Source organism: Mus caroli, chromosome 2 (genome assembly GCF_900094665.2).
Source record: "Mus caroli chromosome 2, CAROLI_EIJ_v1.1, whole genome shotgun sequence".
Lineage (NCBI taxonomy): Eukaryota > Metazoa > Chordata > Mammalia > Rodentia > Muridae > Mus > Mus caroli.
In genome coordinates this window covers 11,019,132-11,038,571 of record NC_034571.1, presented here as the reverse complement: position 1 = coordinate 11,038,571, position 19,440 = coordinate 11,019,132, and the positions used below count along the sequence as shown (strand labels likewise).

Below are 19,440 nucleotides of genomic sequence, written 5' to 3'. Positions count from 1 at the left end.
AATCAGAATGAGTATATTTCTTGACCCCGATTGGAATTTTATTTTAAAAATTAATATGGAAAACTGTTGGGAAAAATCCATTTGCATCAAAGTACTCACTGTGGCACACATCACTAGAGCAAATTGGTTCTTTCCTGGACTATGAAGTGAACACTCTCATCCTAGACAGACTAGCAAATCCCTTGCCCAGCATTTATTTGTATCAACCAAGAAATTACTTAGGGTTATACAAAGTGGAAAAGCAAAAGGTCAACTGGCTTATTGAGAACAAAGAACTAAAATAATGAAAAGTATTATGTTAATTATATTTCACAGTGCAGATGGTGCCTTAAATCTGTGGTGAGTGTGTTTTGTGCTAATAAATAAATAAATAAATAAATAAATAAATAAATAAATAAATAAATAAATAAAAGCTTTCAGGTGCTTGCTAAAGTTTCTCAAAAGCTTTTCTCATGGCCAAGAGCAAGAAAATCAGGAATAGGTCCTGATCATTTACCATACCAAGCTTCCTCTGTGCAGTGAGGCTTAAAGAAATGGCAGCTGAGTCTGCAAACCACTTCAGATTACTGACGTACCAGTTGGATGGTTGATATAGACTTGCCTCCACTTGACTGGTCATTTAATTCTGGATTGAGTCCAAGATGGTGGGTATGTCCCACATGCTCATTCACTAATGGCAAACCCTGCAGGATAAGGACAGCACAAAATTAGTCAGAGGCCAGAAACAAACATGCATAGACTTTTTAAATCCCATGACTCTATGCTATGTTTTGCTTATCAATATTTTGAGCTGGATGCATAAAATAATACCTGGGAAATCTCATAGTAATGAATATTTATTAAAAACTATCACCTTGGAAAACCATTTCACATACTCAGAATGCATTAAGAATATACCCTCAGAAAGTCTAGCTATGATTGAAAGAGGCTGAAATGGAGGGAGTTTAATATTGTCATTTAATTTACTAAAACTTAAACTTACATAAAATTTATTTTTTATTTCTCTTTGATATGGGTACAAAAATTATTGTCAAATTGTACTGTACCCTGGAACTATTAAGATAATAGCTCCCCAATTACATTATCAATTAAGCATTTGTGAACATTTGAACATCTATATTCCTTTTATTCTATGCAATAACATGGACCTTAAATTATGTTGTTGTTGTGGTTACGGTTGTTGTCCTCCTTATTATTATTATTATTATTGTTGTTGTTGTTGTTGTTATTAATAAATGTTTCTCACATGTGCATAAGCCCCAGAACTTGTATGGAGGTAAGAGGACTACTTTGTAGACTGTAGGCCCCTGCGTTCCCCAATCTCCTAAAAAATTAATAACCATAGTTAAGAACAACATGTTAGTTAGAGTGAGCTATATGTTGTTTAAATTACTGTGTATTTCCTTACACAGATGGACCCATGAAGATGTCACTGGGACAGAACTGAGGATCACATCCAGACTATTGCACATGGAGGCACTCAACCATCAAAATAATTGCCAGTCCTTTAATTTTTTTAAACTTTAAACTAATTAGTTATTGGATTACTTTTGTCAGTTAGAGATAGCCCAGGCTGACCTTGAACTCTCTACATAGCTAAGGATGACCTTGAACTGATCCTTCATCCTCCATTCCCCAAATACTGGAGTTATAGTCATGTACCATCAAACCCAATTTAAGTAGTGCTGGGGATGGGGTTTGGGCATGGTAGGCAAGCACTCCACAGCTGAACTACATCCCTAGGCCATTATTTTATTTGTTTGTATTTTGAGAGTCTTGCTCTGTAGCTCAGGCAAGCGCTGAAGTTGTGATCCTCTTGTTACCCTATCAGGTACCTGGGATATAAGGTGTGCATGTCCACCTACTGCTTACTTTTACCTTTAAACAAGTCTTTCTGAAATCAAGATGAATCTAATAAAACCTCAAAGCAAAGGATAAAGGAGACACAAACCTTGGTATTTGGTGATACAAGAAGGATAAAACATTTTTCTATCAAGAAAAATCCATGGATGCCTCCAAGTAGTCCCAACAGCTTCCAAATAGGACTTTGGCTTTCATGGAAATGCCCAAGCTCTGCTTCCTGCTTATGTAAACTAAGAACCTAAAAAACAAACAAACAAAAAGATTCAGGCCAGGAAAGCAGATAGGCGAAGAGCAGAACTTCACCTCTGTCCCTACTCCTCCAAACCCAATCTCCCAGTATTATCTTGTCCCCAGCTTTGCAACACAACATTTGCTGTGGCCTTACTCCCTCACGTTATCACCCCATCCCCATTTCCAATGAATTACACAGGTCTTCCATTCCAAATTTCCCTTCCTAATTCATTACTATATCCCAGGCCCCAACTCCAGCAGGCATGACCTAGGAACCCATGGGCTACTAAAGCCAGGGAAGCCAATAGGCTAACTACAGAACTTTACTCCCGATCTCTCTTGAAAATTCAGTCCCCAGTTTGTGTCCCCTGATCTGTGGCAGATCTCTTGCTACAGCCTTGCCTCCCTTGCTCTGTCTCCAGTACACAGACCTCCTCTGACCTATCTTCACCCTACTTAGTATTTTTTCTTTCTTTGTGTGTGTGAGAGTGTTCATTTGTGTTACTTTTTATTAGATATTTTCTTTATTTACATTTCAAATGTTATCCCCTTTCCTGGTTTCCCCTCCAAAAGGCCCCCTATCCCCTCCCTCTGCTCACCAATCCACCCACTCCTGTTTTGTGGCCCTGGCATTCCCCTATACTGGGGCACAGAACTTTTACATGACCAAGGGCCACTTTTCCCATTGATGACCAACTAGGCCATCCTCTGCTACATTATGCAGATGGAGCCATGAGTCCCACCATGTGTTTTCTTTGGTTGATGGTTTAGTCCCAGGGAGCTAAGGGGCTTCTGGTTAGTTTATATTGTTGTTCCTCCTATGGGGCTGAAAACCCCTTCAACTACTTGGGTACTTTCTCTAGCTCCTTCATTGGGAACACTACTTAACATTTTGTCTCAATCCTCAAACCCAGCAGGCATTCCCTGAGACACTGCCCGAATCAAGTAAACTAACTGCAAGTCTTTCCCATCCCACCCTGTTCTCCAAGTCAAAAGTCCTAGTCTGATCATTTCACCCATCTCCAGAGCTGACTATCTGTTGTCCCTTTCCTTTGGTCCCCATCTCCAGCTGATAACTCAGGTCTTCTCCTATAGCCTTCTTCCTCAATCATCCTGTTATTCAGGTTCCCAACTCTAGTAGACTTTCTCTGGGAACCCACCAGACAAGCCTGACAGAGAGAAAGGTGAGCTTCAGATCTTTCTCTCCTCTCCTCCATATCCAATTCCCAGGCTCATCCCCAGTTTCTCAGCAGACTGCCATTTGTGGCCTCTCCTTGCTGACTCACTGCCCTCATTCCTAGGGACTAACCCAATCCTGGAAGAACACCCACTTTCTTCTCTCCAACAGATGCCCTTCCTAGCCCATACCCATGCCTAAGTGTTACTAGGAACCACCAGTGATCACACCTACCAAAATACCAGAAGAATTTTTTATCAGGCAACACACAGCCACCACAACCTAAGAACTAGAGAGGCCAACAGAAACCAAGGAACAAATCACCCACCCAACAAAGACAAGACCAAATATCAGCAACAAGAATTACAGTCTTCCAAACAAGATGTCTAGAAGCCTGCATAGGAACACAATCAACAAAAACCAGGACAGTATATCTCTACTAGAGCCCAATAACCCTATCACAGAAGGTCCTAAATCCACAACATAGCTAAAGCACAAGACAAAGACCTTAACATAGCTTTTGTGAATATGACAGAGGTCCATAAAGAGGACATTTTTTAAAATTCCTTCAAGAAATCTATTAAAACACAAACAAACAGTAAAAGAAAATGAATAGAACAGTTCAAGGCGTGAATGTGGAAATAGAATAATCAACGAAAACACAAACTGGGGGATATTTGGAAATGAAAATTTAAAAACTCAAACAGTAACCTTACAGGCAAATACAAGAGATTTAAATACAAGAGAATCTCAAGCATTAAAGACATGAAGGAACCAGAGTAAGAACCCAGGGAGCTGAAGGGGTCTGAAGTCCCATAGGAGGAACATCAATATGAACTAACCAGTACCCCCAGAGTTCCTTGGAACTATAACACCAATCAAAGAAAATACATCATGGAACTTGTGGGTTTAGTTATATATGTAGCAGAGGATGGCCTAGTTGGTCATCAATGGGAGAAGAGGCCCTTGATCCTGTGAAGGCTCTATGCCCCAGTATAGAGGAATGCCAGGACCAGGAATGGGAGTGGGTGGGTTGGGGAGCAGGGGGAGAGGGGAGGGGATAGGACATTTTAGGAAGGGAAACTAGGAAAGAGGATAATATTTGAAATGTAAAAAAGGAAAATATCTAAAAAAAAAGACATGATAAAATAAAGGGATACATTAGTCAAAGAAAATACTAAATCTAAAATATTCCTTGAGTATAACATCCAGGGAATCTGGAACACCACAAAAAGACCAAATCCAAGGATTATAATAGAAATTGAGGAAGGAAAAGAAACTCAAGTCAAAGGCATAGGAAATATTTCCAACAAAATCATAGAAGAAATTTTCCCTAACTACAGAAGGAAATGCCTATCAAGGTCTAAGAAGCATACAGAACAACAAATAGAAAAGAAAAGAAAGTTCCCTCAGCATGTAATAATCAAAACACTAAACATACAGAACAAAGAAAGAATATCAAGAGCTGCGAAGAAAAAAGATCAAGTAACACATAAAGGCAGACCTGACTAATACCTGACTTCTCAGTGGAGAATCTAAAAGCCAGAAGAGCCTAGACAGATGTCCTGCTGACTCAGAGATCACAGATGCCAGCCTGCATTACTATACCCAGCAAAACTTTCAATCACAATTAGTGGAGAAAATATCATATTTCATGATGAAATCAAATTTAAGCAACATCTATCTATAATACAGCTCTACAGAAGATGCTAGAAGGAAAACTCTAAAGAGGTTAACCACACTCAAGAAAACACAAGTAAAAAACCCCAGACCAGCAAATCAAAAGAGAAGAAACACACACACATATACATTTACCACGCACACACATGCATTCACAACTACAACATTAAAACAGCAGGAATCAAAGAACATACTCTTTGACAATCTTTCTCAACACCAGTGATCTCAATTCCCCCACCCCACAAAGTGACACAGATTAACATAATGAATGCAAAACCAGGATCCATCCTTCTGCTGCAATCAATAGACACCTTAACATCAAGGCTAGACACTACCACAGAGTAAATTGTGGAAAGAGTCTCTTGAAAAAAATGAACCTAAATAGCAAGCTCGTACAGTCATTTTAATATCTGAAGATATTTAATATTCCTCAGATATTAAATATCATTTAATATCTGAAAAAAAGACTTCACTCAAAACTCATCAGAAAAAATAGAGATGAGCACTACATACTTAGGAAAGAAAAAATATCCACCAAGAGGCATTGCAATTCTTAACATATATGCCAAACACAAGGGCACCCAGTCATCAAAGAAATACTACTGCAGATTAAATCATATATTCACCCTCACACATGGATAGTGGAAGACTTCAATAGTATTGAAATTCTCTCTCCTATAAATAGGTCATTCAGACAAAAACTAGAGAAATGCTGGAACTGATGTCACAAACCAAAGGGACCTAAAAGATATTTACAAAACATTTTAGCCAAACACATCTTTCTCAGCACCTCATGGAACTTTATCCAAAACTGACCACATGTGGACACAAACAAGACTCAATAAATACAAGACAATTGAAATAACTCCCTGCATCCTATCAGGCCACTGTGGATTAAAGTTGGACATCATAAACAACAGAAGCAACAGAAAGCTTACAAACTTATGGAAACTGAACAACTCATTACTGAATGAAAAATGGATCAAGGTGGAAATTAGGAAAAGAATTAAAGACTTTCTAGAAATAAATACACTACATTCCCAAACTTACTAGTCACAATGAAGGTGGTCCTATGAGGCAAATTCACAGGACTAAGTGTGTACATGAGAATATTAGAGAGATCTTAAACTAGTAACTGAAGAGCAGACCTGAGAGCTCTAGAACACAAAGAAGAATTCACACAAAAAGAAGTGTAGCAGGCAAGAAATAAACTGAGGGCTGAAATCAACAACATAGAAACAATGAGAACTATAAAAAGAATTAATAAAACAGTCGGCTCTTTGAGGAAAGAAATATGATTGACAAAGTCTTAGTCAAAAGGAGGAGAAAGAATATACAAACTGACAAAATTAGAAATGAAAAGGGAGACATAACAACATACACCAGAGAAATCCAGAAGATCATAAAGACATACTTTAAAGATCTGTATTCGAGCAAATTGTAAAATCTAAAAGAAATGGATAGTTTTCTTAATACTTATCCCTTTCCACAATTAAATCAAGATTATATAAGCAATCAAATAAACAGACCTATACAACCCCTAGTGAAATAGAAGCAGTAATTCAAAGTCTACTAACAGCAACAGAACCTGAGGCCAGATATATTTAATGCAGAATTTTACCAGACTTTCAAAGAAGAATTAATACCAATACTCTTCAAATCATTCCACAAAATAGAAACAGAAAAAGCATTGCTAATTAATTTTATGAGGTCCTATAACTAATTAATTTTATGAGGTCCTATAACTATCCACTTAAAGCAGTGGCTCTCAACCTGTAGGTTGCAAACCCTTTGAGAGTCATATATCAGATACCCCGTATATGCCATCTATTGGCTTTATAATTCATAACAATAATAAAATTACAGTTATGAAGTAGCAATGAAATAATTTTATGGTTGAGGGTCACCACAACATGAGGAACTGTTTTAAAATTGACCCAGCGCTAGGAAGGATGAAAAACACTAACTAAAGTACCCAACATAGAAAGAGAATTACAGAAAAATAATGATGATCATAACTGTAAATATCCTCAATAAAATACTTTCAAAGTAAATTCAAGAACACATAAAAAAGAGTATCCACCATGATCAAGTAAGTTTCATCCCAGAGAGGCACAGATGGCTGAACATATGCAAACCAATAAATGAAATCCACCACATAAACAAACTGAAAGAAAAAAAATCACATCAACATCTCATTAGATACAGAGAAGGCATTTGGCAAAATTCAACACTACTTCATGATAAAAGTCTTGGAAAGATTGGGAGTAGTACAAGGGACATAACTAAACATAATAAAGGTAGATTACAGCAAGCTGCAGACAAGATCACTTTAAATGGAGAGATACTCAAAGCAATTCCACTAAAATTAGAAACAAGACAAAGCTGTCCATACTCCATATATATTCAATGCAGCACTTGAAGTCTTAGCTACAGCAATCAGATGACCGAAGGAGATCAAGGAAATATATATTGGAAAGGAAGAAGTCAAAGTGTCTTTATTTGCTGATAATATAATAGTGGCCCTAAAATGTTCCTTAGAAAACTCGTACACCTGATAAACACTTTCAGCAAAATAGCTGAGTAAAAAAATTAACTCATAAAAATCAGAAGCCCTCCTATATACAAATGACAAATGGGCTGAAAAAGAAATCAGGTAAACAACACAAAAGCTTCAAATTATATAGAATATATTAGGGTAATTTTAATCAGGCAAGTGAAAGACTTGCATGATAAAACTTTAAGAAATTGAAAAAGAGATGAGAAGATGGAAAGGTCTCCCATGCTCATAGATTGGTAGAATTAATACAGTAAAAATGGCCATCTTATCAAAAGCAATGTAAATCAGACTCAGTTTAATCTCCATCCAAATCCCAACACAATCCCTGAAAGGACCGTTTTTAGCATCCTGGGAACACACACACACACACACAAACCTCAGGATAGCTAAAAAACTAAAAAACAAAAACAAAACCCTGAATAACAAAAGAACTGTGAAATGTATCACCATCCAGGATTTCAAGTTATGCCACAGAGCTATAGTAATAAAAAAAAAGTCATGATATGGCACAAAAACAGATATGTTGATCAATAAAATAAATGTGAAGATTCATATATAAATCCATATATACATGGATATCTGATTTGTAATAAAGAAGCCAGAAATACATAATGAAAAGAAAAAAAAAAAAACAGACAGCATTTTCAACAAACAATGCTGGTCAAACTGGAAGACTGCATGTAAAAGAACCCAAATAGATTCATACTAACGACATGGCACAAAATTCTACTCCAAATGGGTCAAAGATCTTAACATAAAACCAGATACACTGAATCAGATTTTTAAAAAGAAGAAGTGGGGAAGTGGGGAATAGCTTATACTCATTGCTCAGGAAAAGACTTTCTAAACAGAACACTGTTAATACAGGTACTGAAATAAACAATAAATGGGAACTCATGAAAAGCTATCCACAGGAAAAGATAGCATCATTTTAAAGTAGCAGCCTAGAGAATGGGAAAATTTTTGTTTTTCCAATTATACATCTGATAGAGGACTAATATCAAAACTATTTAGAGAATTCAAAACAATAGCTATCTAAAAATAACCCAATTAAAAATGGAGTATTAGTGAAGATTAAGATTAAAATGGAAATCTATATAGAAAATTATCAATAGAGGAATCTCAAATATCTGAGAAACACTTAAAGAAATTTTCAGCATCTTTAGCCATCAGGGAAATGCAAATCAAAACAACTTTTGAGAGTTCATCTTACAACTATCAGAATGGCTAAAATCAATAAAACCAGTGACAACTCATGTTGACAAAGCTGTGGAGTAAAGAGAACACTCATCTATTGTTGGTGGGACTACAAATTTATATAGTTACTATAGTGTGTTGGTACCTCAGGAAGATGTGAATTGATCTAGCTCAATCTAGCTTTGGAATTTTTAGAACAAGAGTCTCTTTACCATCATCTGTAGACAACTATTATCCCTTTGAAAGACAGCTTTTGGTCAGCTATTGGGCCTTAGGAGAAATTGAACATTTGATGATGGGCCACTAAGTTAGCTAAGTTATCATGCAACCTGATCTGAGCTGCCCATCATGAGCTAGGTGTTATATGATCTAACGAACCATAAAGGAGGATGTGCATAGTAGTCATCTATTATTCAATGGAAGTGGTATGTACATGGTTGTGCTCAAGCATTTCCTGAAGGTACAAACAATTTAGACAGAGAAGTGCCCAAATAACTATGGTTTCTACTCTCATTGTGAATCTGTCTACTGCCAAGTATGCACCCATAATCTCATGGGTTGTTTCCTATGATCTGCAGAAGAAGAGAAGACTAGGGCTTTACAACCTTTTCCTGGGACAACTCTAAAAGACATCAGTGAAGAGAAATCTTCACAGTGGGCAGAACTCCAGGCAATATACATTGTCATACATTTTGCTTGGGAGGAGAAATGGGCAGATGTGTGACTGCTCACTGATTCATGGGCTCTAGACATGGATTAGCTGGATGGTCAGGGACTTGGTAGAGCATGACTGAAAAACTAGTGAGAAAGACATCTGGAGAAGTATGTTGCTAGATCTCTCCAAATTGGCAAAAGGCATGAAAATACTTTTGTTCCATGTGAATACTCACCAAAAGGTGACTTTAGCTGAGAAGGAATTCAACAATCAAGTATATATGATGACCCATTCTGTAAACAGTCAGCCTCATTCCCTCATTGCTGTCATTGCCCATAAACAAAGTAGCCATGGTGGCAGAAATGGGAGAAATGGGGGTTGTGCATGCGCTTGACAATATGGACTTCCACTCATCAAGCCTGACCTGGCTCGAGCTTTTGCTGAGCGACAATTCTGCCAATAGTAAAGACCCCAGATATGGTGCTCACCATTCCCCAGCATGACCAGCCAGAGACCTGGTGGCAGATTGACTACAATGGAACATTTTCTCTGTGAAAGGACATCACTTTGTCCTTACTGAAATAGAATATTCTGGTTATAGATTTTCCTTTCCTGCACACAATGCTTCTGCCAAAATCACTATCTATGGACTTATAGAATGCTTTATCCACCATCATGGTATTCCATGTGGTATTGCTTCAAAGCAAGGGACTCACTTTACACCCAGTGAATTATGACACTGGACCCACCAAGGAACTTATTCATCTGAGGAAGTATAACACTGGGTCCATGATCATGAAATTCACTGGTCTTAACATGTTCCCCACTATCCTGAAGCAGCTGGCTTGATAGCAAGGTGGAATGGCCTTTTGAAGGCACAGTTAACTTAACCAATTTGGTAGCAGCAGCCAGAGGGCTGGGACAGAGTTCTTCAAAAGGTGGTATATGCTTTGACTCAGCTCCCAGTGTATGGTACAGTTTCTCCCATAGCCTGGATCCACAGGACCAGGAATAAAGGGGTGAAAAAGGAATAGTTCCACTCACTATCATCCCTAGTGGCCCACTAGGAGAATTTTTGCTTCCCCATCCCACCGTCTGTATGTTCAGGTTCCAGTGTGGGGAGTATTCCTGCCAGGATCCACAAGCAGATATTTTATTGAATTGGAAGTACAGACTTACTACTTGCCACTTTGGGCTTCTAATGCTCTTAAACCAACATGGTAAGAAGAGAATAACAGTGGTAGAAGGGGTGATTGATCCAGATTACCATGGAGAAATTACGTTCCTCTCCACGATGGAGGTAAGAAAGATTTTGTCTAGAATACAGGAGATTCCTTAGGGCATCTCTTCATGCCACCATGTCCTGTGATTAAAGTCAATGGGAAATTACAACAGCTTCCAGTTCAATAAAATATTGCTTGTGGCTCCAGGCAGGAAAACAAAGAACACAGACTTGTCAGGAATGAAGATATAGAAGTCATTCTTCTAGGAAAAGAGACAAGACCTGCTGAAGTGCTTGTCAAGGGTGGAGGAAATATAGAACTGGTACCAGAGGAAGGTAGTTGTAAATAGTAACTTGTAACCAATCACAGAAATGAGAATTATAGTTGACATGAATATTTCTGTTATATTTTGTTAAGATTATGTTTGTACTTATATTTGTGTCTTTTCTCTAATTTTTATCATTGTATAACATCAATTAAGTGAATATTAATGGTTATCATATTTAAGTTTAAAAGAATGTCCTTCAACAGACTTTGTCACCTATTCTGAATTTATAATGCATTTGCAATTGCACCAGGGGTAGTTATAGCATGTTGAATATAATTATAACCTGGTTAAATATATAACATGCTTTTAAATTAAGTTTAAATGTAAATGTTATTCATGCTTAGGCATTATTATGACTGAGTTGTTGCTTTCATTTGGAAATTAATCACAACATAAGACAATACGATTGTGTGTCATGTTGACAAGGAGTGAAGTTGTGATAGCTGCTCTTGGTTATAAACTTGACTACATCTGAAACTAAAACCCAAATGGAGGGCATGCCTCTAAGAGAACTTTGCTTAATTTGAAGTAGGAAGATATCCTTCTAATCTGGATCTTTGAAGCAGGAAGACACACTTTTTATCTGGATCTTGAGGAGGGAAGATCTACCTTTAATCTGGACCATGCTTTCTGCTGAAAAACCTATATAAGGACACAGAAAAGGGGATTTTTGCTCTGTGCCTGATTGTCCTTGCCCTGCTAGCAAGTCCATTCCTCCACTGGCATTAGATTCTAGAATGCACTAAAAACTGAGCTGACATCCAGCCTTGTGAGCTAAGCATCTACTGGATTCTTGGACTTTCCAGTTCCAATGGATAAGTCATAGTTGGATTATCAAAACTGCAGCCTGTAAGTAATTCTAATAAATCTCCTGTCTATAGATAGATAGATACATGGATAAGTAGATAGATAGATAGATAGATAGATAGATAGATAGATAGATAGATAGATAGATAGATAATTCATTCTATAAATTCTGTCACTCTAGAGCAGTAGTTCTCAGCCTTTCTAAATGCTGAGAACTCTTTAGTATAATTCCTCATGTTATGGTGAACCATCACCTATAAATTATTTTCAGTGCTATGTTATTTTGTAATTTTGATACTATTATGAATCATAATGTAAATATTTTGGGAGATAAAGGTTTGCCAAAGGGATTGCAACCCACAGGTTGAAAACTGCTGTTCTAGAGAACCTGACTTAAAACAACCACTAGAGTATATATCCAAACGCTGCTTCATTCTAGCACAGAGACACTTGCTTTACCATGTTCACTGTTGCTCTATTCATAATCACCAGGAATTGGAAACAAAATAGATGTCCCTCAACAGAAAACTGGATTAAAGCAAATCCCCCTATTCTAAAAAATAAGAATAAAAGTAGTAAGAACCTACAGGCAGACCTTATACAGAATGAGAGACCACAGAACACTCAACCCCAAACAAGAAGTCTCCATCAAAGCCCTCCCCTCAAGGTTCAGGAAACCCTGTGAAAGATAAGGCAGAAAGAATGTAAGAGCCAGAGTTTATAGAGGACACATAGGAAACAAAGCCCTCTCAAGCAGCATGATTGATGTACATATGAACTCACAGAGACCTTGGCAACACACAGAGGGCCTGTACAGATCTGCACAGTTTGGAGTCCTAGAGCTGGAAGGAGAAGTGGACACAAGGCACCATCTCAACCCAGAAACATCTCGAATTGATAACAACTTGCAAATAAAAATGCAGTTTCCTTCAGGGGAATCTCACTAGGGAAACAAACTAGGGTAGGCTGCATGCCCAGAGGACCAACTGAAAATTAACTCAGTGACATCTTAGGAGGTTCCTTGTCTTATGATGTCATGTCTTATATAATTTTATCTTATTATTTTCATTTTATTTTCTCTCCTTTTACCCCGTAGTACTTTGCATATATATTATGACTTCTAGTTTAGTGTTTTTGTGAGATTCCTGAGCATGCAAATGAGTGGAACTGTCTCTTTCTTGTGCCTTCTCTTGTTTGTTTGTTTGTTTGTTTGTCTGTTTGTTTTTCTTGATTTGTTCAAATGCAATGCATTAGTTTTATTTTATTTTATTTTATTTTATTTTATTTTATTTTAATTAGTATCCCACAGTAGCCTGTTTATTTTCTAATGAGAAACAGAAGTGGGTGTGGGGATATAGAGCTGGATAGGAAGGGATGTGGGGAAGACCTGGGCAGGCTTCAGGGAAGCCATAGTCAGGATCTATATGACTTGATGGGAAAATCTATTTTCAATAAAGGAAAAAATGAAAGAAGGGAAAATCTTTCAATGACTTGATTAGCAAAGAGCAAACCTAGAAGTTGAATGAACTCAACTCTTTCTGTGGAATGCCATGACACCTGAAATCATTCAAATTTCAGGGCATGTGAAAACCTCCATGAAGTAGTGTGATCAGTATCAGAAAAGGTCAACAACACACACCAGAGATAAAATTTGACTAACTTCTGCTAATGAATAGATGGGTGCCAATGCTCTGTTCTAGCACCTGGCCTTGGTTTTTACATTCTGCTGGTTTATTTTCTGGAAGTCTCTGTGTATAGAAATGCTTCATAACATGTCAGTATGCTGTGCACGTGGAACACATGCAAGGGTCAATGTGTCCTCATATGCCTCTTCAATTAAACTGTTAATTCAGTTCTATCTGAATGAAAAGGTCTACCTGAGTAGTCAACTTTCCTCCAGCTAACTCAAGCTTCACATTCAGCACCCGAATGCCTTTAAGATGGCTTGTAAGTAATCATCACCTGGTATATTCTGTTTACAAGACAGCAATTTGTGAAATAGCTCACTGGTTTGTAGAAGTAGGAAAATTTTGAGCTCCAAATAAAGAAAATGGAAACTATATAAGGATATATCTTATATATCTCATATATCTCAGATAGATAGATAGATAGATAGATAGATAGATAGATAGATAGATAGATAGATAGATAGAAGGTAGATAGATAGCCTTGGGACATATATCCACCAAAATAAGAATAAAAATAATCAGAAAAAAATAACTGCATTTCTCCTGATGCCTTTCTTGTTATTATTCTCTGAATAATATAGTGTTGCATTTATTTTATAGTATATCACATACCTTGAGTGATCTAAATATCATTTAAAATAACAAGCTATACATAAGATGTATGAAAGTTCTAAATAATTTTCCACAAAGAGACTAACATGTGTGGTCTTTCATACCCTCAGAAGTCCTAGAACCAATCCCCTCTATATACCATGTGTACACCTGTAAGCACTCATGTACACTTAGAACTAAAAACCAGACTATGGTGGTCTACTTATTCTAATTTGTTTGGTAAAGACACTCATGTCTATCCACCTCATACTCATAATGATCAGTATTTCATAAAGTATGGAGCATTATAGTACCCTACAGCTAAATAAAAGAACAACTCACAATCTTGGGTTAAGACAGATCTTTACATTGAATACATTTAGCAATTATAAAATCAACCAAGCAGTGGTATTCTCTTCCTTCTGTACAGATCTCTGAAAATGCAGATAACTTCCAAGATCTACTGATATCTCCAGCTCACCCACGTTACACTAGATCTTTCTTCCTCTTCCCAATAACCCTTGTCCTCATCTCTTTTCTCAGGCCAAAATGCTGCCTTCTAAATACCACAGACACAAACTAACAATTTCACTCAGATCTGCAGCATTTTCAATGCACCAGGCTTGCTCCCCAGCTGTGCCCTACTCCTTGGAGCCTCCTGCTGTTTCCCATGATCCCAGGTGACAAACAACTCAGTGACCTATAAAATGGCTATGGCCATTGCCTTGTGGCAATACACAAAGTCTTGAAATATTTCCTCAAAACTGGATTCTGAGGGAACTTAAAACCAATAGTGGCTTGTTTGATTTCTCCGATGCTAACTTTGCAAAATTTTTTAATATCAAGTAATTGTTGAGTCTCTAAGCAACAACAGTGACCACAAGGAAATTGCCAGAGACTTGTAGAAATGTTTGTCATTCCATACTTCACAGAAGGCATGCTCCTTAGTCTGCTGTCACCATCTTTATTAAAAGCAAATGACAATATCCTTTGCAGTACCTTCTGTCTCACCTCTGCCACCACCTCAAGTTTAGTCCTTCTATTTCTGATGAATAAAAAAGCTTCAGAAGACTTGAACAGATGGTCACTTTCCTGATGCTTCAATCCAGGAGATGTTAGTAAAGTACTTGCCTCACCAAAACAAGGACCTGACTTCAGATTCCTTACACTCATATGAAAAGCTGGATGTCACAGCATGTATCTGTACTCCCAGGACTCAGGAGCTGAGTGAGACAGGCGGATCTCTGGAACTCAATAGCCACCAGTGTAACCAAAGGTATGAGCTCCAGGTTTTGGTGAGAGAGCCTGCCTCAAACAGGGAGGAGAGGAGTGACTGACAAAGACACTGTTGTTGATATCCAGGGTCCACACTCATGCCCAAACACATACATATATAACCCACATATGTTCATGAACATACACATGAGCATGTACACACATACACACACACACACACACACACAGCAAAAGAAATCCAAACACCATTACTAAGGTGAGGAAAAGAAGTCTCTTCCTCAGGGATCAAAGACAAAGATACCCACAGTGACTCTGTGGCAGAGACTTATGCAGGATCAAGAAACAGGGACCTGAAGAATAGTAATCCAAGAACTTATTTCCACCTTAGCTCTGCAGGGGCTAAGGCAGGAATTGAGATTGCTCAAACTTTGAGAGAGGTGATACTGAGTATGGAGCCTCAAGATATAACATGACACTTGTCAGCTACTTTTGGAGAACATACCACAACCAGAGTCTGGAGTGAGTTGAAAGAAAAACAACCATCCCTCTTCCTTCTGCCATGAATTTCCCCTAGTGCTTACCATTGGCAGAAACAAAGCAAAAATTCAACTGGCAAGAAACACGAGAAAAAACAAACTTGGGGTCCAACACAACAACAGAAAAATGGATCTGATGCATGAAAGTAGAGGGAAGAATCTGAGAAAGTCAGCATCACATGTGTAGAGATGTGTGTGTGTGTGTGTGTGTGTGTGTGTGTGTGTGCGCGCGCGCGCGCGTGTGTGTTACACATGTGGGAGTACACAGGGCATTTGCCTTCTGATAATGAATATGGACCCCAATGTCTCTTCTCTTCTACAGGTTCAGAGATACTTAGGGAAAATGGTATATTTACCAAGGAAAACACCACCCATTGTCTTTGTTTACTAAAGTTCACACTCAAAATTGTGTATAAATATCTCAAGTTTTGGAATGGAAAAAAATAAAAAAAACAAAAAACAAGATTACCTGAGGTATGAGATGGAGCAGGGCATCCCCAGAGAGCGTCCCCACAGCCAAACCCACGAACAGCTGTAAAATAAGATTGTAGTTCTCCTCACAGCTGTGGAAAAGGACCAGCGCTGTCCCAAGCATGGAGCCCAAGGTTAGGAGTGTCACTGCCACTGTACTGTAGCCATATTCTAGTAAAAAAGAAGATAAAGGTTGTCAGTGTGCATTGTTCACCACTCAGGCCTCAGCTAGCAAAAATTCAAATCCACTCGCCACTGATAACAATCCAAGGGGACACACATGGATTTCTAAGTGTTGTATGGGATAAAGGATTATTTTTATTTGTAATGCAGAGTGAACTTATTATTCCTCCTCCCCAGCCCCCAAGGTGAAAATACAAAGAAGGTGAGGACTTCAGGAGGTCATTAGGTTGGGAGAACTCTGTTCAAGTGAATGAGGTAGATGGTCCATCAGGGGGAGACAGTGATCTTGTTCCATTCTATGAACCAGAAAGTAGACTCCATCACTGCCACGATTAAACATACAATCTACCAATACCTTGACCTTGAGCTTCTTCACTTCCAGAAGTGTGGGAGACAAATTTCTGCTCTTTATACGTCACCAGGATGATTTTATTACCACAAAGACTAAGAGAAGGGGTTTTTGTTTGTATCACTCCGCCCCTACCCCCACAGGCTTTGAGGCTATCCTCTGCTTTATTTAAAAATCACTGAAACAAGCACATCCCCAATCTACCTATCACCCACAGAAAAAGGTAAGTAAGCCTCAGCCGGGTAAATGCAACACTAGCATTGAGAGACACTACTACTGATTCCATCTAATTACACTTAAGTACTTGAAAGGTGAGGAAGTTGTGCTGAGGGAATGTGGAGGAATGGCTCCACTGTAGACCAGGACTTACACACAAACTGAGCACACACTTCAGAAAAACTGGCTTCTAAAAGCTTTGAAAACTATTTGATATATAGAAATTAGTGACATTCTCAATAACAAAACAGCTGATCTTAGAGGTGAAAACCTGATAATATAAATTTTAACAGTTTGTATTTTAGATTCTTACAGGAATTCTTATAACCCCTAAAGTATATTCCATGCATCTAGGCTCCAGACATTGGCTTTATAATCAGTAAAGTAAATGTGGTAGTTTGGATTGATTATTGACTTGCAGAATCTTGAATTCCCTAGAAAACAAATCTTAGGGACTTTCTCACTTAGGTTATTGATGGTGGCAAGATTCACCTTCTATATAGACAGCACCATCCTATGAACTGAATAAAAATGAGAGACCAAGCAGATTCCCCTGCTTTCTGACTTCATATAGAATGGAATCAGATTCCATTATGGTGGGCTGTTCCCTGGAACTGTCAATCAGAGGACATGCATACCCTCCCTTCTTTAAGTTGTGTTTCTCACAGTAACTATAAAAGCAGCCAATTCAATAAGAGTTTAAGATTAGTTTTTTGTTTTGTTTTTTTTAATTAACTTGTGTGTATGGAAAACTAAGGAGCAAATGGAACCCTTCAGCTATCATGGTAAATCCAATTGTGGTTTTACAGATTTTATTTTTATTATTTTTAGTTATTCACATGTGTGCAAAAAGCACCGCTTAGAATAAGCATGGGAGGAACCAGGATTGTCAATCACACAGGACTACGTCCTTTAACATGCAGATGTTAACTGGTCAGTCGGAATGTCAGAGTGAAAAGAGGACAATCAGCCTGGTGATTCTTTGCTTGTATATTAGGAGCCAGCCCACCTGAATCCTCCAATATCCTGAACATTTCAGGTCCTAATCCTACAGTGAATAGAATGCATCCCTGAGAAAGAGGTCCCAAGCACTTTGCTTCCTTCATCAATACAATCTATCCTTATGTTCAATAAAGATCTTTCCTCTAGGTCTTAGCCATGAGCTCTGTTTATCAGACAACAGGATTCATTCTTACTGTAAAGGTCACAGGTTACAAATTCTACTGTGTTGAAATGTGTAAGAAAAATAACCTATGAGTTCAGTCCCTGGAGGTCTTGGCCCAGTGCCTACAAAGATGGTAGTGTCCCAAATTTCATTCTGTACTTCACATTGGATCATTCCACTTGTGCAGGTGGGGGCACAGTGAGGGGGTGATTGAAGAACTAGCCTGTCTCTAACTTAGACTTAAAAGCCATTTTAGATCCCTTCCAGTCGGCACCAGCACCCGGTTACCTGGGCGTGGAGTCGGCAGACACCCCCAAGGTCCCTAGAGGACTCTCCATGTGATCTTAGGACCACTGGTGAGTGGAACACAACTTCTGTTCCAATCCAATCATGCGGGACCTGAGACAGCATTAGGGAAGCAGAAAACCCGGCCTGACCAGGGTCACAAATTGTTTCTGGTCGGCTCCAGCACCTGGTCACCTTGAGCACTAAGTCGGTGGACACCCGCAAGATCCCTAGAGGACAGCTTCTGAGGCAGACTCCGATTCAGAATTCAGACATCCAGCACCTTCCCTGCCAGAGGAGAGGTGTCCACCTTGCCAGAGCAACTGGGGGAGGCATCTTGGTTCCTGGACACCTGTGAGACTAATCTGCCCAGGTGAGAGTGTGGACTACAGAAGCTAACAGCTTCTGGGACAGGTCCTATTTCGGTCTTCCATCTTCTGCCAGGAGGCAGGTCTGATGCCAGATATCTGTGTACCTTCCATGCAAGAGGAGAGTGCTTTGACCACTGAAATTAAGGAGAGAGCTAGTCTCCCAGGTCTTCTGATAGAGGCTAACAGAATCATGGGAGGAACAAGCTCTAACCAGAGACAACTATAACAACTAGCTCCAGAGATTACCAGATGGCGAAAGGCAAACATAAGAATCTTACTAACAGAAACCAAGACCACTCACCATCATCAGAAGGCAGCACTCCCACCTCACCCAGTCCTGGGCACCCCAACAAACCCAAAAAGCTAGACCCAGATTTAAAAGCATATCTCATGATGATGGTAGGGGACATCAAGAAGGACTTTAATAACTCACTTAAAGAAATACAAGAGAACACTGCTAAAGACTTAAAAGTCCTTAAAGAAAAACAGGAAAACATATCCAAACAGGTGATGGAAATGAACAAAACCATACTAGACCTAAAAAGGGAAGTAGAAACAATAAAGAAAACCCAAAGTTAAGGCAACACTGGAGATAGAAACCCTAGGAAAGAAATCTGGAACCATAGAT

At 38.6% G+C, this 19,440-nt stretch overlaps 1 protein-coding gene across 4 annotated transcripts in view; it reads right to left on the bottom strand.

Annotated features, from left to right (window-relative positions):
* The window catches only part of Slc39a12 (solute carrier family 39 member 12), a 104,103-nt gene that overhangs the window by 50,233 nt on the left and 34,430 nt on the right, over nucleotides 1-19,440 (bottom strand). For all 4 annotated transcript variants that reach the window (XM_021156381.1, XM_029469894.1, XM_029469888.1 and 1 more), the window contains 3 exons: nucleotides 16,242-16,414; nucleotides 1,952-2,101; nucleotides 576-683 (listed from right to left, as the gene is read on the bottom strand). In XM_021156381.1, coding sequence (XP_021012040.1) covers nucleotides 576-683; nucleotides 1,952-2,101; nucleotides 16,242-16,414 — 431 coding nt within the window. The remainder of the gene's footprint in view (nucleotides 1-575; nucleotides 684-1,951; nucleotides 2,102-16,241; nucleotides 16,415-19,440) is intronic.